The following is a 20,278-nucleotide window of genomic DNA, read 5'->3' on the forward strand; positions in this document are numbered from 1 at the left end:
CTGGGTCTCTTTCTTTCTCTTTTCTGTTTCCGCTTCTGTTTTCTTTTTGTCCTGGATGCTTCTTTTTCTTCTTCTGCGGCAGACGAACGAGGACTGGCCGATTTGTTTTTCTCGCGGGGGGGCTAGCCACACGGTCACGGTCCAACAAGACCCAAGGCTTCTTGGCTGCGCCTGTGTCGTTGGGGCTGAACGGCAAGGAACGACAAGGTAGCCGGCCGAGAGTTGGCCGATGGAGGAACCCCGAGTTGCTTGTTGTTTTGATACCTTTGCTGTCAAGGGACTTCTTATTCAGGGCCGTTGTCCAGCCGGCTATGGAGTTTGGTAAGGGAGGGGGGGTGTGGGAAAAGAAAAGGCAAGGAGATACAAAAAGGAATGCAAAAAATGGATGGCCCAAGCGCCTTGCTGTTGAAGCTTGCTGCATGATGTGATGTGATGTGATGCGTCTTTTGCGATGTCCGGGCTGTGAATAGGCTCTTGACAGGTCGCAAGAAGTCGTGAGGGTACGTCAGATTGTCTGTGATGAGCCGCCTCAGGTACTCGGACCTTGACGATCTTGAGTACCCTAGGTCTCTCTACCTAACCCTCGATAAGAGCTACTTGGGTGCTTGGGCACCTCCCTAGACAGTAGATGGCTGGACAGCCAACCCTCGCCAGGGAATCTCCCAGGTTGATGACCTGCCTGAAGTACCAAGCCTTTCAGGTACAGCTGAGACGTTGTTTGTGTTTACCTAGGTAGGTAAGGTACCTAGGTAAGGTACCTAGGTACCGTAGTTGGCTATTTCCCCTAGGATCTTGGGTCTTTGGAGGGCAGGTGCATTCCCAGCAGCAGCAAGGAGCTCGGGAGAATGCCAAGACTTTTCCTTGTGGGCCCGACCCCAAGGCAGCGCGAGTGGCCGGGGCCGCGTTACGCCGGAGCTGCCTGGGGAGCTCCAACCATCAGCGACAGCCGCAACGCAACGCAACCTGGAACCGCATCTTCAACCGCCAAATCGACCCAACACACGCCTATCGACCCGCCATCCTCATCATCGCCCGACCACTTCCATCTCCGCCGGCCACTTGGGTGTTTGGGTACATTTCGACCTTTCTCGCCTACGCAACAACCAACTCGCCCCCATCTGCATCTTCCCCGCGAGGACCTGACCTCTTTACCACCCCACTCTATTCGCACACATACACCACACACCCACGCCCGACAATGGATAGCCTCGTAGCACGGTACAGCCGCCCGGCGTACCAAGACAACGAGGTCTTTTCGGAGGAGGAACAGCGGGACCTCATCGAGACGCCGAGCCTGTCTCTCAAGTTTGCCATGCCGCCCGTCGCACATGTGGGAATCCCTTCCGACCTTCCTTTGCCTTTTTCTTTGGCTTTCTGTTTCAGCCACGAGAGAGAGAGAGAGAGAGAGAGAGAAAGTCGTCGTCTTGACCTGCGGGTGGAATGTGCTGACCCAAGATGCCCGTCCCGCAGCCTTCCGCCTGGCTCCGCGCCGCGACCGACGACCGGTCCAACCCCTCGTGCCCCATCAAGATCGCGCACGGCACCACCACCCTCGCGTTCCGCTTCCAGCACGGCATCATCGTCGCCACCGACTCGCGCGCGACCGCCGGCAACTGGATCGCCTCGCAGACGGTCAAGAAGGTGATCGAGATCAACTCGGAGCTGCTCGGCACCATGGCCGGCGGCGCGGCCGACTGCCAGTACTGGCTGGCCTGGCTGGGCATGCAGTGCCGCCTGCACGAGCTGCGCCACAAGCGCCGCATCTCGGTCGCCGCCGCCAGCAAGATCCTCGCCAACCTCGTCTACGCCTACAAGGGCATGGGCCTGTCCATGGGCACCATGTGCGCCGGCGTCACCAAGGAGGAGGGGCCCGCCCTCTACTACATCGACTCGGACGGCACGCGGCTCGCGGGCGACCTGTTTTGCGTCGGCTCGGGCCAGACCTTTGCGTACGGCGTCCTCGACGCCGAGTACCGCTACGACCTGACCACCGAGGAGGCGCTCGACCTGGGCAGCCGCAGCATCCTGGCCGCCACCCACAGGGACGCCTACTCGGGCGGCTTCATCAACCTGTACCACGTCAAGGAGTCGGGCTGGGTCAAGCACGGCTTCACCGACACGAACCCCGTGTTTTGGAAGACCAAGCTCGAAAAGGGAGAGTTTAGCAACGTCACGAGCGACTTTTCGGAGGATTGAACGCGGGAGGGGACGTGGTGGCGGCCGGGCAGGGCCGGGCAGGGGCACGGCAGGGCCGGGCACGACAGGGCAGGGCACGGCAGCTCCGGTGGGGATTCATTCCCTCGGTCGGTTGGTGTCGGTCGATTTGATTCCCGCCGGGCGTTCGGGGGCCCCGGGGATAGAAAAGAGCCAGGGCCCCAGCGGGTTGGGCCGAGAGCAACCTCGAATCGCCATGGAAAACGTACAACATTGGCGTCATGAAACCTTTAAGTTTTTCTTGTACCCGCTCGTGCGCGATGCCTGTGTGTGCGTGGATGTGTGTATGTTGATGGGGTATCCAAGATGCGATTTTGCTACGGGACCTTGCCTCTTCCCACCGTATTCTTGTTGCCTGTCCTCCAACAACCTCCCATCAGGGCAGCCGGCCAGACTCTGCTTTTGGCTTGCCCTCTTCCGCTTCGGCTTCGGCTTCGGCTTCGGCTTCGGCTTCGGCTTCGGCTTCGGCCTCCGCCATGGGCCACTTGGCCCTGGGCAGCCACGCGAGCGCCTCGCCGCCCGCCTCGCCGCCCGCCTCGCCGCTCTCAAACATCTCCATGCCCGCCCACGCGATCATGGCGGCGTTGTCGGTGCACAGCGCCGCCGGCGGCCGCACGATCTCGACGTCCCCGTGCCCCCGCGCCCGCAGCATGCTCTCGAGGACGTGCATCAAAAAGCCGTTGGCCGCCACGCCGCCCGACACCACGAGCGTCCGGGGCAGCGGGGTCCCCGCGGCGCGCAGCGCGTCCAGGGCGAGCAGGACCCGGCTCGCGAGGTGCTCAAAGGCCAGCCGCATGGCGTGGCGGGCCAGCTCGCGCCGCTCGGCGAGGCCGTCGTCGCCGCCGTCGTCGTCGGCGGCGGCGGCACCGGCACCGGCCCGGCGGGCGATGGCCTGGACCTGGCCGCCCAGGCCGGAAAAGTCAAAGGCCAGGTCGCGACGGTGGGCGAGGGACGGGGTGAGGAACCAGCCGTGCTCGGGGGAGGCGTAGGGGCGCATCTCGTCCTGCCGGGTGCGCGGCGGGGTGTAGCTGTAGGGGTTGTCCGTCGCTTGTCGCTGCTGCTGTTTCTGCTGCTGCTGCTTCTGCTGTTGGAGCTCGGGAAAGGCAAACGGCTCGAGCTCGGCCGCGTACATGACGCTGCCGGCCCGGTCGAGGACGTCGTCGGGCAGGATGGCGCGGGCGCACTTGTCGAGCATGTCGCCGATGGCGACGTTCTTGGCCTCGGCGAGCAGGGCGTGCGACGAGACGGAGCGCGAGAGGAGGAGCTGCGTGTGCCCGCCCGAGACGAGAAGGGTCAGGAACGGGAAGGCCGGGCGAGCCGCGGCGGCGGGCTGGTCGGCTTCTTTGTTTTCTTTTTGGGTTTGTTGCTGCTGTTGCTGCTGTTGCTGCTGATGTGGCTGCTGCTGCGGCTGCGGCTGCTGCGGCGGCTGGCCCGGCGCTCCTGGCCACGGCAGCCCCGCGGCGTGCACCAGCCGCGGCGTCAGGGCGTGCGCCTTCATGTGGTGGACGATCACCAGCGGCACCTGCCAGGCCACGGCGAGGCCCTTGGCCGTGTTGAGCCCGACGGCCAGCGCCGACGTCATCCCCGGCCCGCCGGTGACGCTGACGAAGTCGGGCTTGCGTCGGAGGCCGTCCGGGCCGAGGGAGAGGACCCCTTCTCCGCCGCTCCCGTCGGAGGCGGCCTCGGGAAGCGCCCTCAAGGCCTTGTCCACGAGCCCCGCCAGCTTGGACGTGTGGCCCGTGACGGCGACGGTGGGTTCGATGCCGCGGAACCTGCGGCTGTCGGACGTGGCCTTGTCGTTGTGGAGCAGGCGCGCGGCCGGGCCGTGCTTCTCGAGGATGGCGACGCACGTGTCGTCGCAAGAGGTCTCGATGGCGAGGGTCAGAAGGGAGCCCCGGCTGCTGCTGCTGCTGCTGCTGGTGGCGCCGGCGCCGGCGCGGGCGGCGGTGGACTGACGACGGAGCCCTGAGGATCCGAGACACGGGCTCTGGCCATAGCGGGCTCTTCGCTGCTGACCGGATACTACTGCTCGGAGACGCCCCAGGGCCGTCAAAGCCGGCCTCAACGCGGCCATGTTGCTAAGGGGCCGTGCGTGGCTTGGTTCTGTTGTGTTTGCGGCGTGGGATGTCTTGTTCTTTTTCAGGCCGGGTCTGCCATGTTTGGCTGTGGGAAGAAGAGCGATTCGATCGTAGGCGGTATTCGCCGACGGACCATCAAGAGAAAAGAAAAGAGAGGCCACAATGCTCCAATCTCCAGGGGACACACCTCGGTTCTGCCAGAGATGTGTGAGTTGCAGCGTCGTCGTCGTCGGGAGGTGGAAAGCTTACACCGTAGGAGAGCCATCAAGGTGCACAACCAGAATTTCCCCGGGTCGCGTTCGGCGCCAACTGCTGACAGCTGCGAACAATCGGCGCCCATGGCTGCCATCCAACGACGACAACACCAATTCTCCACCAACATCATGACTTACACAGTAGACGGTCGCCAACTTTCCCATGGCGATCCCCGACACCTTGTAAATCATCGACTTGTCATTATTAGGCGCTGGCTGTACTTTTTGTGTGTCCCGGCACCACCATCCATGTCTATGTAGTAGGTTAGGTTCTTGTTCTTTTTTTTCCCTGGATAGTACCCCATACACCAATGCCGTACCATGCCATGCCACGCCATGCCATCATGCCCGTAATAATACCATGTCATCCCTCCCAATGCGTTAGGTTCTTCCCCCTCGGTATCGTCCCTGTCCCCCTACGCAATGCAAAAAACAGGAAAAAAAAATACTAACAAAACAAAACCCCCCCTTCCTTTTCAAACCCGAAAGAAAGCGAGAGCTCAAAAAAAAAAAAAAAAAAAAGAAAAGAAGAAAAAAAAAAAAAAAAAACTCAAAACGAGGGTTCACCCTGGGTGAGTTCCCATCCGTCCGTGTTCCTATAGTATTACCACCACCTACTACCCCCTCCCGCTCACCACGCCCAAAAAGTTTTTATACTCGCACCGGCACCCTCCCGTGCCCCCGTCCATGCCCCCCAGGCTCTCGTCGTAGTCGTTGGCCGGGTTGACGTGGTCCCCCGTCGTGTTCATGCGGTTCACCACGAACCGGGCGTCGTCGAGCACGATGCGCTGCCTCGCGTCGACGCCCCGGACAAAGGCAAACTTGCGCCCGTGGGGGCCGCCGTGCGTGTCGAGCGTCACCGTCACCGGGTACGGGAACGTGCCGGGCCGCGCGTCGTGGCGCTCCGCGGGGCGGCCCGTCAGCAGCCGCACCGTCGTCGTCCCCGCCGCTCCGTCCGGCCCCGCCGTCCCGTCCGGCGGCCCCCCCGCGCGCGTCCAAATCTCCACCTTGTACCGCACATACAGCCAGGTGACGAGGAAGCGGGCCTCGCTGCGCAGGCTGCCGCCGTCGGCGTCCTCGGCCGCGATGGACCGGAGGTAGGTGGTCTTGTTGTAGTACGAGTAAAAGGCGAGGCGCTCGGTCGGGAGGCCGCGGTCGTAGAGCCGCAGCGGCTGCTGGGTCGGGAAGGGGAGGAGGGCGGCCGGGGCGCCGCGGCCGCTGCCGTCCGGGTCGAGCTCGGGCGGAGGGGCGACGGCCGAGGCGTTGACGACGGGGGGCAGCGGGGCCTGGCGCGCCCCGAGGCGGCCCGGCGCGGGGATCCGGCCCAGCCAGCGCCGCAGCCGCCCCGGCCGCGGCGGCGGGAGCAGCTCGTCCGGGCCGGCCGTGTCGTTGACGGAGCGGAGGATGCTGAGGAAGAAGGGCGTGGGCTCGCCGGCCTTGTCGGGCGAGACGACGCCGTCGGTGAAGCTGCCGAGGAAGGCGATCTCGCGAAGGCTCGGCGGGGGCGGGCTGGGCCTGGCGCTCGAGGGGGCCGTCGGCATGTCGCCGCTCGGCAGCCGCCACCGCTCGTCCCGGTCGTTGTCGTGCTGGATCTGGAGGACGAAGGGCGGCTGGTCGGGGCCGAAGCCCTCGGCGACGCCGGCGGCGTGCTGCTCCTTGGGCAGGGCGCAGGACCAGAGCGAAGGGGGCTGCACGCACGCCGTGACGGCCTTGGCGTCGGGCGCGATGATGGTCGACACGCCCTTGGGCAGGAGCGGGAAGCCGGTGACGTTGAAGAAGCGCGAGGGCGGCTCCTCGGGCTCGGCGCCGCGGCGCGTGAGCAGGATCCCGAGCGCCACCCCCACGCCGACGAGGATCAGCGCCAGCGCGCCGCAGATGCCGAAGCAAACGCGACGGCGGCGCTGGCGTCCCTCGCGGCCGGGCCGGCCGAAGCAGCCGCCGAGGCCGCAGCACGAGAAGCAGCCGCCGCGGCCGTGCCAGAGCCGCCCGGCCCGCCACGCCATGGCATCTTCCTTCTCGTGCCGCCGCCGCCGGCGTTCGGCCTCCTGCCTTGGGCCGCGGCCATCCATGCGTGCGAAGTGGTCGCCGGGAACAAACGAGCCGAGCGGCCGGTCGGGAAGGCCCGCCGGCCGGGGCTCTCCGGAGGCGGAGGCGGAGGCGGAGGCGGGCGTGAGAGGCACGTCGCTGAGGCCCATGGCGCTTTGCGATGTCATGGTTCTGGCGAGGCCCGGGGGCACGGGACCCGGCGTCGGCGGGTACACGTTGGCGAGCGGGTGGCTCGAGGGAAACGCGGCGTGGTAGCGGGCTGGCGGTTGCTGGAGGCGGTGCTTGTCCGAGGGGGGGGGATACGGCGGTGGCAGGTCGCGCGGCGTGGATAACAGGTCTTCGCTGATGGCGGCGGCGGCGGCGGCGGCGGCAGACGGCTTCTCGGGCTCGGCCACGGCCACGGCCACGGCCACGGCCACGGCCACGGCCACGGATCGTTGTGCGGGTTCCGCCGAGGCTTCTTTGGCGAGAGAGGAAGAGGAAGACATGGGCCCGGACGAGAGATCGTGGATCACGATTTCCGGCGGTCGATGGGGCGTCGGGGCTCTTGTTTGCGGTTGCTGCGTCGCGGCGAGCCACGGGTGGGCGGAAGGCTCGGGTTCTGATTCCAAGATGGTCGGGGGGACGGGCTGCTTCTTGTCGGCCTCCTTCCACAGCGCCTGGCTCGTGCCGGGGGACGCAGGGCCGGACCCCGGGGTCTGCGGCGTGGGAGGCCCAAAGGGCGACGTCACCTGGTCCCACCAGCCTTGGGATCGAGCGCTGGCCACGGTGGCGGATCGCTGGACGCCTTTGTTGGCGCGGGAGGACCTCCGTGGCACCACCGGGCTGCCGTCCTCTTCAAAGAGGGTGACGGGGGTGCCCATGTCGTCGTCCTCCTCGACGTGGATGGGCGCGGCCGCGTTGTCAGCACCCTTCTTGGCGGCGCCCGCGGACCCGTACCGCAGCGGGATCGAAGGGACGGCCGGCACGGGCTCGCGGCCCAGGGCGCTCTGCGGGGAAGCGTAGTCCTCCGTGTCGGGCGACCAGGCCGAGACGGGCTGGTTCGGCGGGGAGACGGGGGCTGGCGGCTTGTTGATCAAGTAGGCGGCGAAGTCGACCGGGGTCTCGACGACGGCCGTCTGCGGGCTGACGACGATGTCGGAGCCGGCGGGCACCTCGAAGCCGATCACGATGGGCCTGGCGCTCGGCGACAGGTCGGCCTGCGAGCCTTGCGAGGCCCCGGCGGCCAGCTGCTCGATGCGCTTGCCCTTGATCGAACGCGCCCGCAGCCAGGCGAGGGTGCCGATGGACTCGTCCGAGGGCGAGCCTTCGAGCGCCCGCAGCGCCGTGGCGTCGACGAACTTGCCGGTGCGGGTTTGCCGCCGCTCCTGCATCTGCCTCTGCCGCTGCAGCCGCTGCTCGTGGAGCTTGGCCATGTCGGTGACGACCTTGATGCCCAGCATCTTGTTCTGCGCCTGCTGCCTCTTGCGAGACTTTGCCCTTTGTATCCTGTTGTTGCTGACGATCGAGGTCCGCTGAGACGGCGCGTAGCTGGAGGGTCCTGCTGCCTCGGCCATGGCGCCGCCCGCCATGGCGCTCCCCGAGCCGAGCTGGCGGTCGTTTCTGGCGGTGGTCGAGGGCGCCGCGACCTCGTCGTCGTCGTCCCATTCTTCCCACTCCTCCTGGCTCCTTGCCCAAAAGCCGCTGCCGGCGACGCTCCGAGGTGGCCTCGCGTTGTTCATTTCGCTGGTGTTTGGGTGACGGTTCGTTTCCAGGGATTCCTCGTGTCGTGTTGCGTTTCTCGATGGCGAGTTACGGATGACAGAGGGCGGGTTGGGGATATGAGGATATGGAGAGGATCGACGGCGAGATGCCCGTCCAGCAAGAGAAGGCAATTAACGCTCGACGCCGAAGCCACGTGGGTGAGCCGCCTCCAGGGGTCGATCAGAGAGGTTGATATCCGAAACAAAAAAGAGATCGAAAAACAAAAGGAATGCCCGGAGGTCCCGTGACGGGAGAGCCAGAGAGGCCAGCTCGAACAGCAATCCAATGAGGAGCCTAAGAGGCCAACCGCCCATGAAACAATGAAGAGCCAAGCACCCTCCTCCAACAAGGGAAACGTATCGAGAATAGAATAGAAAGGAACAAAGAGCGAGAAAAGAAGAGAGAGAGTGTGTGTGAGAGAGAGAGAGAGAGAGAGAGACAAAGAGGAAAAGGTCCAGAACCCGTGATGCCCCGACCCCTCCGATACCCAGACAGGACGACTCCATCGTGTCGCGTGGCGTGGCGTCTCGTCTCGTCTGCCTCTTTGTCCCCTCGTGCTCCTCCCGCTTCCTACTCGTCTTTCCCTACCCGACCCCGCCTCGTCGCCATGCTGCCGCCATGCTATCGGCAGCCGCCGCGTCGCCAATCGGCGGGCGGAGCAGGTCGGTCCGGATCGCAGGCTTCAGGGCGCCACCGTCTAGGGACGGCAGCTGGTCGTCAAGGCGAGGCCTCTCTATGGACGACGGGACCCCCCCCCCCCCCCCCGGGCCCATGGCCCCATGTCGGTTGCGGCAAGCCCTGGCGACGTCGGGCGTTGGATGGGCGTTGGATACTGTGTAAGCGCCGTGTGGACGTCGCGCAGCCGCCGGGAACGTCTTGGGTTGCGTCTGTGATTGGTCGCTGGCTTGGCAGGGCCCAGAGCTTCGGCCCGCCAATCAGAGCGCCGCGTTGCTTGCGTGCTTCAGCGGGCTCATGAGCTTGTTATAATACTACACAGTACTACTACATGGAGGAAGCTTCTCGATGTTGGGTGGTCGTCGCCATGCCATCTCTTTTCCGCTCGTTCCCAGGAGCAACGGTGCGAACCCCGAGTCCTCCCGTCCCATCCTGTATTATCCTACCTAGACCGGATGTTGGATCCGGCTCGAGTCCATCGGTGGAATGTCGTTGCTAACCGAACGGGCCCGGCGGGTCTCGTCGTGCCCGGGGCTCCACCCACGCCGATCGCCAAGGCTGGCTCCGTTGTGTTCCTGTCGACCCTCCCGTCCGACGACGCTCGCGAGCGGGCATGACATGACGGGAAGGGGACCCACCTCGGCGGCTCCAGGAACGTGAAAAGAAAGCGACATGCCACCCCAGAGGAGGTGTCAAAGCCGCCAGCGGGCCGAATCCTCTCGACCCGTGGCAGAAGCACCCGCCATGTTGAAGGGCCTTTCCCCCACATGGCCTGGGGCCCAACAATCAGGAGGGTGGTGGTGACACGGTTCGGGTACGTCAAGCGTCATGTGCAGAAACCGGCTTGGAAGCCTTTTGGATTCCAGCCAGATTCGACGCCAGCTCGGCCGAACACCCTGTTGGTGGGAGGTCATGGCGGCGGGAGGGTATGTGTGGGAGGGTGTGTGTGTGTGTGTGTGTGGATGGACGATCCCCTCTGGAATCCACGGCGAAAGCCACCAAGCAGCGTAACTGGTACATTCCGTTCGTGTAGACCTGCATTGACCCCCCTACGCTCCCCATGCGTAATTACCTACGAAACATGGACCGGACCTACGCAGTCCCAACTGTCCCGCCCCGCAGCGGTGGTGGTGGTGGTGGTGATGCTGGTGGTGCGGTGGCACGCTTGTCTTCTCCATGCCCCGACCCAAGGCCGAGCTCACAGCGAAAAAAAAAAAAAAAAAAAAAAAAAAAAAAAAAAAAAAACAGGACAGAGAAAAACAAGGACAAAAAGAAGCACACCACATCCTTGGCAGTAACTATAGTACACAGTACATACGTGGTTCAGTTTGACGGTGAAAGTGTGGGGAACTATTAATCAAGTCCCGTTCTGCCAGCCCTTGTCTCGCCTCGTCAAGAAAACCAGGGGGTTTCAGAACTTTCGGATGGCACCTGTGGACCTTGATGTCCAACCTGTTCGCATGGTGACCTACACTAGGTACTTACCTATTGCAACCCATGAGCCTCCAGGTTCGTCCAACTTCCATTCTTGTACGCATTGGGCCATTGACTTTTTTTTTTTCCCCTTCAATTCTCCTTCCCGCTGGCTCATCGGGCTCAGGTTGCCACCGTGTGCTGCAAACCCCTTCTCGACAAGAATCCATCCTACGTCACAAGACCCGGGCCCCCCGTGTCCCTCGACCAGAAACCGAAACCGTCCCCTCCTGGACCGCCACCACACCGTGGTTCGACCCAAGTGACGCTGCTTGTTTCGACCCATCTTGCTCTCCACACCATCCGATCTGGCCGGGCAACCTACCGAGCCTTCGTGGCACGCCGATCCGAGCCGGCCCGAGCTTGCCTCCCTCTCCGTTCCCTCCTCCTCTTCGCCCCTCCCCCCTTGCGCGCTTGGTCTCCCGCGTGGCGTAACAGCCAACACGGAGACAACCCCCGTCCACGCTGGCGTCCTTCTTCAGCTTCGGAAGCGCGACGTCGTCCTTCAGCGACCGTCCGACACGAAACAACCACCGACGACGTTCCTCGGCGACCCCGCCGCCACCCTCGTTCCGGCTAGGAGATGGACAATTTCTCGGCGTGCAGCCGTTCCACCAGCCTCTGGGGCCCCTCTCGCCCATCCCAGGTACGTATCCGTGCTACCTTGCGTGCCTTGTACGCTGCAAGGCTTCCTGCCTCGGCCGCTTCCCGGGTTCGCCCCGTGCCGCTCCCGGGCGCCTGCAGAGGCCCCCTCGGGCAACCCGCCCGGGCTGCTGCGCACCGCCCGTCCCAGGAAACCGCTGGTTCCGTCGCTAACACGTCCGGGATCTCTGCCCCGTTGGCTCAGGCACCCCCACGACCCCCATGTCTTTGTCGCGAAGCACATCTCCCATCCCCGGCGGCGGCTGGGCCACCCCGGGCCTTGACATGACGAACGGACGATCGAGCCCCACGAGAGCCGCGAGCGGGACGCCCGCCGCGTGGCAGCAGTCGTCGAGGCTCGGACGGAGCCCCGGCGGCGGCAGCGGCGGCAGCGGCGGCAGCAGGAAGAACAACCAATACAGATACCCGTCCTTCTCGACAAGGACCCAGGGCTTCTTCGGCCGCCACATGCGCCACCTCTCCAACACCCTGCCGCGTTTCAACTCCAGCTCCTCCTACGCCGACAAGGAGAAGCTTGGCCGCGGGAGGTGGTCTCCCCGAAATACCACCCTGTCCGGGAGGGTGCTCAGCCTCCTGGGCCGCATGGGGAGGAAGATGAAGCTGCGGCTGCTGGTCCTGCTCTTCTTCCTCCTTGCGCTCCTTGTCCTGTTCAGCAGCTGTGAGTGCCCCCTCGGCCGGCGGCCCCAACCGCCTCGGCGCCGCCTCGACGCCTCGAGCTCGTCGCTAACGCCCAGGGCAGCGTTTGTGCACAGGTGGCGGCGGTCATCATGGTGGGGGGGCGGGGGTGGTGAGAGGTTTGTCATGGTCGTAGGTGCCAACGTTGGCGGCGGCGTCGCCGACTGGAAGGGAGAGAAGGAATGGGCCATCGAGCGCCACTCGCTGCACAACAAGAAGCAGTATGCGCGCCGCTGGGGGTACGACCTGGAAATCGTCGACATGAAGACCCAAAAGCGCTATGCCCACGAGTGGCGCGAGGGCTGGGAAAAGGCCGACTTTCTCCGCCAGGCCCTCCAAAAGTACCCCAAGGCCGAGTGGTATGTCCCTGCGCCGTTGCCCACCTCCCCTTCGTTCGGCTTGAGCTCTAACCGCGCCCCCTCCCCCGCCAGGTTCTGGTGGCTCGACCTCACCACCTATATCATGGAACCCAGCTACTCCCTCCAGCACCACATCTTCTCCGGCCTTGCCCGGCACGTCTACCGCGACATCAACGAGTTCAACCCTCTCAACATTTCCCACCCCTTCACCGACCCGTACCTCGACGCCGAGTCGCGCAGCCCCGTCGGCGACGGCCGCCCAGAGTCCATCCACCTGATCCTCTCGCAGGACTGCTCCGGCTTCAACCTCGGATCCTTCTTTGTACGCCGCAGCGAGTGGACCGACCGTCTCCTCGACGTCTGGTGGGACCCCGTCGCCTACGAGCAGCGCCACACGGAGTGGCCTCACAAAGAGCAAGACGCCCTCGAGGAGCTGTACGCCTCCCACCCCTGGGTTCGGAAGCACACGGCGTTCCTGCCGCAGCGCATGATCAACAGCTTCCCCCAGGGGGCCTGCGCCAAGGACGATGGCGGACGGGACGAGCGGTTTCACTACGACAAGAAGGACAGGGACTTTTTGGTGAACATGGCGGGATGCGAGTTTGGGCGCGATTGCTGGGCCGAGATGAGCGAGTTCAAGGAGCTCAGCCGCCATCTGAACCGCTCGTGGTGGGACAGGCTCAAGGAAGACGTCGTCGCTGCGGCGTGGGAGAACATGACGGGGAGGAAGGCGAAGCAGTAAAAGGGGGAAAAGAAGAAGAAGCCAATGGGTTTTTCGGCTGGCCTTGCTGCTCGAGACAAGGGGCATTGGGGGGTGGGAGGGAATGGCGTAGATGCATGTGTCTGGTTTGTGTTCTCTGCATAGCTATAGGGTGGAGTTGATTTTCGGAGCCGCATGCTTGTCACGGGAGTATGGTCAGGGAGGGGAGGGGTGAGACATGGATAAGGCAACTCGATCTAGAAATGCATCAAAACGGAGCAACGGTGGTATGGTTTCCGATTCGGGGAGGAAGACGGAGCAACGAACAAAGCATGTGTCTTGGGGGGGACACAGGAATGGGCGTTGCGGTGTTTTAGGAGCAAAATCAACCGGGGAGAGGTACACTCACGGCGAGCTGAGCTGAACGTACCTGGGATATGCCAATGCCGTTGCGTACCAAGGATCCATTGTACAAGCATATTGTTGTTGTTCGACCCTGATGCTCACGGGGTCGCTCAGCCATGGGCGGCGTGTCCTCCTCAACCCGAACTCGAGCGCCACGCCTATTATAGGGTCTCTCGCTCGTGAATGCGTTCCCTTGTCGAACCGGCTCTGATTGTCCGTTGCCTCTGAGCTCGCCAAACAATAAGACGGAGGGCTTGATGCCTCTTGGCCATTCATGGACTGCCACTCCCCATTGGGTTGCCGCCTGTTGCCGTGAAGGTCCAGATCAGATGGATGAATCTTGCCCCCTTCAAGACCGCGGGTCGCCGCGCAAGGTTCAAAGATTGGGGTGGGCTGAGCCCCGTGAACCCGTTGATGAGGCCAAGTCGGAGGAAACGTCTTTGAGGATGCGTTCCCCTCGGGCACGTACATCCAGTGAATCTCTCCGTTGGGCTCGACGGCTTTTCTTCGCACAAACCGTCTTTCGTTGCGAGCTTCCCCTCGGGAACACGTTGAGATATTGTCCTCGCCTTGACCAACAACAACAACAACCTCCTCCTCCAAGTCCCAAGCCGCTCGCCGTTCGACCGCAGCAAGCTCGGCATCGGGAAACGCTCCTCACGCACCCGCCATGGCCCGGTTTCCCTGGGGCATCGCGGGCTGGGTCCTGGCCGGATCCGCGCTCGTCCTGAGCGCAGCTCTGGCCGCACCCGCCGCCGCGACCTACCAGCTCGTCGATGTCTACGACGCCTCCAACTTTTTCGCCTCGTTTGACTTTTTTACCGACCGCGACCCGACCCACGGGTTCGTGCAGTACATTGGCCAGACGGCGGCCACGGCGCGGGGCCTCGCCGCCGCCCGTCCCCGCGGCGCCGTCTACCTCGGCGTCGACGCCGTCAACACAACCACCACCGGCCGCGCCTCGGTCCGCCTGACGTCCAAAAAGGCCTACACCCGCGGCCTCTTCCTCGCCGACATCGAGCACATGCCCGCGGGCGCCGGGCCGGGCGGCTACGGCGCCGCCTTCAACGCCGCCGGCGGCGGCGTGTACGCCCTCGAGTGGACGGACCGGGCCATTCGCGTGTGGTTCTTTTCGCGGGGAAGCGAGAAGGCGAACGAGCTTTCGAGCTATGATTCTTCTTTTTCTTCTTCTTCTTCTTCTTCTTCTTCTTCTTCTGCGGTTGCTTCTTCGGAGCCCGGCGACGCTGTTCCCAACGCCAACAACACCCATACCGCCAATACCACCACCACCACCACCACCATGACTTCCCATTCCCCCTCCTGCAACAACAACAACAACAACAGCAACAACAACAAGCTGAGCCGCCGGTCTGCCAGCGCCCAGCCCGCCGCGCCCGACCCGTCCTCCTTTGGCCGGCCCGTCGCCGCGTTCCTCGCCGGCCGGCCTGCTCCTTGGCCGACCACTTCCGGGAGCACCGCCTCGTCTTCGACACAACCTTTTGCGGGGACTGGGCGGGCGCCGTGTGGGCCGAGGCGGACGGGGGCGCGTGCCTGCGGGCGGCGGGCGGCCGGTCGTGCCGCGAGTACGTCGGCCAGACCCCCGAGGCGTTTGCCGAGGCGTACTGGCTGATCCGGTCCGTCAGCGTGTATCAGCTGGGGTGAGCCCGAGGAGAGGGCGGGGTTGCTAGGAGGGGGAAGGGCGTGTGAGTGGGTGGCCATGTTTGGCGGGATTTGAGCCGGGTGAAATAGCGTCCTCCAGAGACTTCTTTTTTATTTTTCCCTCCATCAACGTCAACGTTATGCAATTGGCATGGGTGTTGGGTCTGGGAACACGGCTTCATGGGATGCTTGCTAGGCATCAAACCGCATCCTGAGCACGTATGGCACATCCCGGTGGATGGCAGTGACAGCCATTCGGCCGTCTTGGACCTCTAGATTCTGGACATGCTGCAATATCTCAGACATCCGCGCATGTCTCCCACGGGGTATGCATGGCATCTAGATAGTAAAGTTGGTCCAGCCCAGCAACCGTACCCAGCAAGTCCCGTCTTCCCTCTGCAAGCAAGTTCTTCAAAACCAAAACACATGTTTTGCTTCGGCACACCTGCTCACCGACCCACCGCTCCCCTCGCTCCGATTCATCATGGCTCCGGTCCTGGTATCTTGACCAACCCTTCTCGGAACGTTCTCCACGTCAACCCCCTCGAGAGGCTGACAACCCGATGCGGATTCTTGGGGCGGTTGTCACGCCTGGGATGGATGTACTGGGGGAGGAGGGCGGCAAGGGATGTCTGGACATGCTTGGACAGGGCAGGGTCTTGAATGCTGTCCAGGAACTTCCAGATGAAGGCAGTGTCGGACTTGGGGGGGTTGGCCTTGTAACTGTCCCGGAACTCAAAGTAGAGTGTGCGCATGTCATGAGCGGGGTCTCCAGAAGGCGACGGTGCTGGACACGGACGTTTGGGTGGTGGCTGGAAAGGGTCGGGGAGTTTTCTCTTGGTTGTCTCTAGTGGCTGAGCGTTGTGCGAGTGACTGCGTTGGCTGCGTCGGACTGCGTCATGTGCTGGTCTTTCGAGGGTAGGGACTGCCGGAGCAGCCGGCTGGGCTTGAAAAGTAATAGATCGCGTAGGCTCCTTCACTGGAGCTCTTCTATCAGAAAAACTGTTGTGGTCTGATCGATCCAGCAGCTTCTCAAGGCTGTGCCGTTGGATGAACATCTCGTCCAGAAACCTAACAACATCCTCAGAGAGTTCCAGACGAGACTGGGGTTGCGCAAGGTCCTTGACTTGGTTCTCGAGCTTGGCGAGTTGCTGAGCCAGAGCCGCTGCCTCGGTTTTGGCTTCAACCAGCTCTGCCTGCAGCGAGTCCACCTTGTTAAGGGCTAGGCGGCACTGCTCATTCATGGCAGCAATGTCCTGCGCTGTGCTTGACCGTAGACTGGCAAGACCTGTCTGCTGCACATCGATCTTCTCCGACAATCCGGCGACCTTTCTGGAGGCATCCTCGCTTTGCTGCGTGAGGGTGTTCTGCAACGTAGCGAGCTTCGTTCGGAGGAGGGCCACCTCGTCGATCTCGGTGGCATGCTGGTCGACCTTGGACTTGAGCTCGGTGACGACGGTAGAGAGGACCGCCTGCTGAGTCTGATGGTTCGAAGAGCTGGTCTCAAGCGAGGCGATGGTTCGGTTTACATGTTCGATGTGACGATCGACAGCCCTTCGGATGGACGAGATCTCACGGGTGCAGTGCTGGGCGCCCAGGAAGCCAGCCCAGGCATTGCTCAGAGAGGCCTGGAAGAGGTCGGCCTTGCTTGCGTCTACAGCGTCTGGCTCCATGGAAGCGGGCGGTATCCAGGAAGGCGAGCTGGGGGTCCTGAGGGCTCTCATTGCCGCCTGAGTCTCTTGATCTGAGGGAGAGTCCGGGAGTCCGGGTATCATCAGCCCGGTCCGGGGCAGGCAAGGACAAGAAGAGAGACGGAGAATGGATGAGGTGGGTTACAGAACAATCTCGAGAGTTGCGATGGGCTCTTTACCATTTTTCTTTTTCCACATGTCGCTCGGTGAGACCGGTCGCTTCCCTCCTCTCCGTCTGTGAAAGCATGGAAGAGGAAGGCACTACGGAATGCTCAGGGCAAATGCTCTAGGCATCAACCACTTCAGGGAACCGTGGGAAGGTGCGATCCAATCCTCCGTCCCATGACATCTCATGGAAGGTTCTCTCTCTCTCTCTCTCTCTCTTGGGTTCCCTTCTCAGTCGTATTAGTCTCTGTCTTCGTCAACCTGTAGCCTGTTCTGGTGTATCTTACAATTTGACATGCAGAACTCCCAGGCCCCGGATGGGATGGCATCGTACTGTGAATGTGTTGGGTGTTTTGGTCTGTGGATGCGGGAGGATCATCGCATCATCTCGCGAGGCGTGGAGCTCGGCTAGGGGAACGCTTATAAGTGGCCAGCTCAGGAAATGCGTCACTGCATCTTGACGAATTTCTCCTGCTTTCCACGAACACAACGCGAAAAGACCTACAGAGACCACCAGAGTCCGCAAACGTCCCAAACCACCTCTCATCTGCCATGGCGGCCTCACCGATTGTCATCTTTCAGGCCCTGCCTGGCGGCCAGCAACCCTCGGGCACGACGGTCGAGGCGCTGAAGCAGCAGCATGGCTTCCAAAGAGCGCTTTTCGGCGTCAAGATGGAGGATCCCGACACGGGAATCCTGTGCACCGGTGAGTCCAGACCTCCTCTGCCGCGGGTCTTTTGTTGCACCTCACGTTGCGGGCTTGATGCTCATGTCCCTCACACAGAGTGGTCCTCGCTCGCAGCAGCACGCAGCTTCGCGGCCTCGCCGACAGCCACATCGCTCGCCGCCAAGGAGACGCTCGGGTTCGTCGCCGCTGGTGACAAGCAGCAAGACGTGCTCTCTGTGACGTCGGCGCCGTGCACCGAGATCTTCACGGCCTTTGGCGCCGAGGAAGGCTTTGTGGCCAATGTCGGGCGTTTCGTGGCCGCTGTGGATGCGAACCAGCCCGAGGGGTACAAGGGGGCTTCCTACGCGCAGAGCGTCCATCTGGCCGCGGAGCCGTCCGCGCAGCAAGACGCCGTGGTGAGGATGCTCATCGGGTGGACGAGCCGAGAAGCCCACATCGAAGCCAAGGCAAAGCCGGGAGGTACGTTGGACGTTGGAGCTCACATCCCGAGCCATCCCCCGCGGGGTTGACTAAATTGGACCCGGACTGACAAACATGGCGCCCGCAGCGATCCAGGATAACATTCAGGAGCTCAGAGTGCTGAGGAAGTCGGTGGATTTATTCCATGCCGAGTTCAAGGAGCTGTGACCGGCGTATGTGGCGGAGACCATCCACGCCCCCAATGTCATGTAATAGATCCCGCAAAGCCGAGCCCGCGTCCTCTCAGACGAGCATGCCTGGCCGCGGAAACACCCAAATTAACCTTCCCGGCAACATGGTTCTGATCACCCCATTCCGGTCCACCGCCGTAGTCGTTCCAACCCACCCAAGGATCCCCAGCGAGGCGCGCTCCGCAGCGGCTAAGAAAGCGGGGGAGGGGCATCCCCATCGCCCTGCTCCCCCGCCCCTGGTCCATCCCACAGCGGGACTTTGGCTGCTCCGTCAACACCGGCTTCACGGCTGTGACGGGTCATAGTTTTGCCTCCATGGCCCGGCGCCAGGGTCCAATTCAACCTCCGGTGGCTCCCGGGGAACCGTTCAACCGCACAAGCGCGCTCCCTCAGCAGGGTCAAGATGCCTGTCGACTTCTCCAACGCTGGGTAACGAACCAGGCTCCCTTAACCTCGCCTTCACACACCACTTCGCATCTCCTCTCACCTTTGCTCCCTATCCCCCGAGTCTCTACGCTCCTTGGGTCCTCACGATGGCTTCACATGACGAACATGGCACCGGCGAGTATCGCCAATACCTGCCCGACCTGAGCATCCCCCGCTTCACCACCATGCAGAAGCAGGACGCTCACGAGTACGCCGCCGCCTTCCAAGAGAGCGGCAACCCGCCATGGCTTCACAGCCTGTACCTGCACTGGCGCAAGCTCTTCCAAGAACCCTTCAAGGGCATCACCAACGATGGTACTCTCCTCTTATCATCTCCCAGGGCGAATCTCTCACTCGCTTACACATGCCCTCCCAGGCCGCGTCCGCCCCGATCTCTTCCATCTCCGCGACGAGGGGATCCCGATCGACACCATCGTCTCCGCCGCCAACGCCTTCCTCTCCCATCTCACCCCGTCCCAAACCGCCACCCTGACCTACCACATCGACTCCCCCGAGTGGCGCTCCTGGTCCAACCCGGAATTCCTTCTCTCCGACAAAGGCCTCCGCCTGGACGAGCTTGACCCCGCCGCCCGCTCCGCCGCCCTGGCCATCCTCGAGGCCACCTTGTCTCCCGAGGGCTACCAAAAAGCCCTGGCCGCGATGCGCATCAACGGCTTCCTGGGCGAGCTGGTCAAGGCGCCGAGGGTGATGAACGAGTTCTCGTACAACCTGGTGCTCTTCGGCTCGCCCTCGACCGCGGCCCCCTGGGGCTTCAGCTTCTACGGCCACCACCTCTGCCTCAACGCCTTCCTCTACCGCACCCAGCTCGTCCTCTCCCCCTGGTTCACCGGCGCCGAGCCCAACCTCATCGACTCGGGCCCCCACGCCGGCACCCGCATCCTGCAGCACGAGGAGGCGCTCGGCCTGCAGCTCATGCAGTCCCTCGCCGAGGACCCGTCGGTCCGCGCCAGGGTCCAGATCTACCGGCAGCTCCGCGACCCGGCCATGCCCCGCGGCCGCTGGAACCGCGACGACCAGCGCCACCTCTGCGGCGCCTACCGGGACAACCGCGTCGTCCCCTACGAAGGCCTGCCCGTCTCGGCCATGACGGACCCCCAGCGCGCCCTTGTCCGGGCCATCCTGCGCGAGTACCTCGCCTACCTGCCCGCGCGGTCCCGCGACGCGCACCTCGCCGACATTGAGCGGTGGTTTGGCGAGACGTACTTTTGCTGGATCGGCGGGTACGGCGACGGCGACGCCTTTTACTACAGGATCCAGAGCCCCGTCGTCCTGGTCGAGTTTGACCACCACTCGGGGGTGTTCCTCACCAACGAGGAGCCCAAGAGGTTCCACATCCACACCCTGCTGAGGACGCCGAACGGAGGGGATTACGGCATGGCGCTGAGGGGCTTGATCCCCGGCGAGGTGGAGCAGGAGTTTGTATGGGAAGGGGAGGAGGATCTGGAGAAAGAGTAGCTAGCTCTTTTGGTAGTGGGGCGGCAGGCGGGGTGTTGTGAGGAAATAAGAAAGAAACCATGCTCTACCGCCGCTTACAAGAAGAGAAACCTTGTTTTTGATGGAATTCCATCTACAGAGCCTAATATCACTACCTCGGGGTTGAAACTTGAACGGCTGCCGAAACGAAGCAAAGGAAAACCGTCTCTTCTTCTTCTTCTTCTTCTTCCACGTCCCGCGCACCGCATTTCTTCCAGCA

The 20,278-nt window shown here is 63.2% G+C and overlaps 8 protein-coding genes across 8 annotated transcripts; 5 read left to right on the forward strand and 3 right to left on the reverse strand.

Moving 5' to 3' along the window:
- Positions 1–1,198: 1,198 nt before the first annotated feature.
- On the forward strand, positions 1,199–2,196 carry VTJ83DRAFT_2140 (uncharacterized protein; the record flags this gene model as incomplete). Its single annotated transcript, XM_071008378.1, has 2 exons — positions 1,199–1,330; positions 1,471–2,196. The coding sequence occupies 2 exons, from the start codon at positions 1,199–1,201 to the stop codon at positions 2,194–2,196; spliced, it is 858 nt and encodes a 285-aa protein (XP_070868680.1).
- A 394-nt stretch (positions 2,197–2,590) lies between these two features.
- Positions 2,591–4,288, reverse strand: VTJ83DRAFT_2141 (uncharacterized protein; the record flags this gene model as incomplete). Its single annotated transcript, XM_071008379.1, has 1 exon — positions 2,591–4,288. One exon carries the CDS (start codon positions 4,286–4,288, stop codon positions 2,591–2,593), a length of 1,698 nt encoding a protein of 565 aa, XP_070868681.1.
- Positions 4,289–5,163: 875 nt separating this feature from the next.
- Positions 5,164–8,313, reverse strand: VTJ83DRAFT_2142 (uncharacterized protein; the record flags this gene model as incomplete). The annotated part of the gene is made up of 1 exon (XM_071008380.1): positions 5,164–8,313. One exon carries the CDS (start codon positions 8,311–8,313, stop codon positions 5,164–5,166), a length of 3,150 nt encoding a protein of 1,049 aa, XP_070868682.1.
- Positions 8,314–11,066: 2,753 nt separating this feature from the next.
- VTJ83DRAFT_2143 (uncharacterized protein) lies at positions 11,067–12,922 on the forward strand (the record flags this gene model as incomplete). The annotated part of the gene is made up of 4 exons (XM_071008381.1): positions 11,067–11,127; positions 11,331–11,804; positions 11,886–12,180; positions 12,253–12,922. The coding sequence occupies 4 exons, from the start codon at positions 11,067–11,069 to the stop codon at positions 12,920–12,922; spliced, it is 1,500 nt and encodes a 499-aa protein (XP_070868683.1).
- Positions 12,923–13,955: 1,033 nt separating this feature from the next.
- VTJ83DRAFT_2144 (uncharacterized protein) lies at positions 13,956–14,915 on the forward strand (the record flags this gene model as incomplete). The annotated part of the gene is made up of 1 exon (XM_071008382.1): positions 13,956–14,915. The coding sequence occupies one exon, from the start codon at positions 13,956–13,958 to the stop codon at positions 14,913–14,915; it is 960 nt and encodes a 319-aa protein (XP_070868684.1).
- Positions 14,916–15,426: 511 nt separating this feature from the next.
- Positions 15,427–16,817, reverse strand: VTJ83DRAFT_2145 (uncharacterized protein; the record flags this gene model as incomplete). Its single annotated transcript, XM_071008383.1, has 2 exons — positions 15,427–16,686; positions 16,815–16,817. The coding sequence occupies 2 exons, from the start codon at positions 16,815–16,817 to the stop codon at positions 15,427–15,429; spliced, it is 1,263 nt and encodes a 420-aa protein (XP_070868685.1).
- Positions 16,818–17,352: 535 nt separating this feature from the next.
- On the forward strand, positions 17,353–18,115 carry VTJ83DRAFT_2146 (uncharacterized protein; the record flags this gene model as incomplete). Its single annotated transcript, XM_071008384.1, has 3 exons — positions 17,353–17,506; positions 17,585–17,947; positions 18,036–18,115. The coding sequence occupies 3 exons, from the start codon at positions 17,353–17,355 to the stop codon at positions 18,113–18,115; spliced, it is 597 nt and encodes a 198-aa protein (XP_070868686.1).
- A 556-nt stretch (positions 18,116–18,671) lies between these two features.
- Positions 18,672–20,040, forward strand: VTJ83DRAFT_2147 (uncharacterized protein; the record flags this gene model as incomplete). The annotated part of the gene is made up of 2 exons (XM_071008385.1): positions 18,672–18,879; positions 18,941–20,040. The coding sequence occupies 2 exons, from the start codon at positions 18,672–18,674 to the stop codon at positions 20,038–20,040; spliced, it is 1,308 nt and encodes a 435-aa protein (XP_070868687.1).
- Positions 20,041–20,278: the final 238 nt, after the last annotated feature.

This window comes from Remersonia thermophila, chromosome 2 (assembly GCF_042764415.1).
Source record: "Remersonia thermophila strain ATCC 22073 chromosome 2, whole genome shotgun sequence".
Lineage (NCBI taxonomy): Eukaryota > Fungi > Ascomycota > Sordariomycetes > Sordariales > Chaetomiaceae > Remersonia > Remersonia thermophila.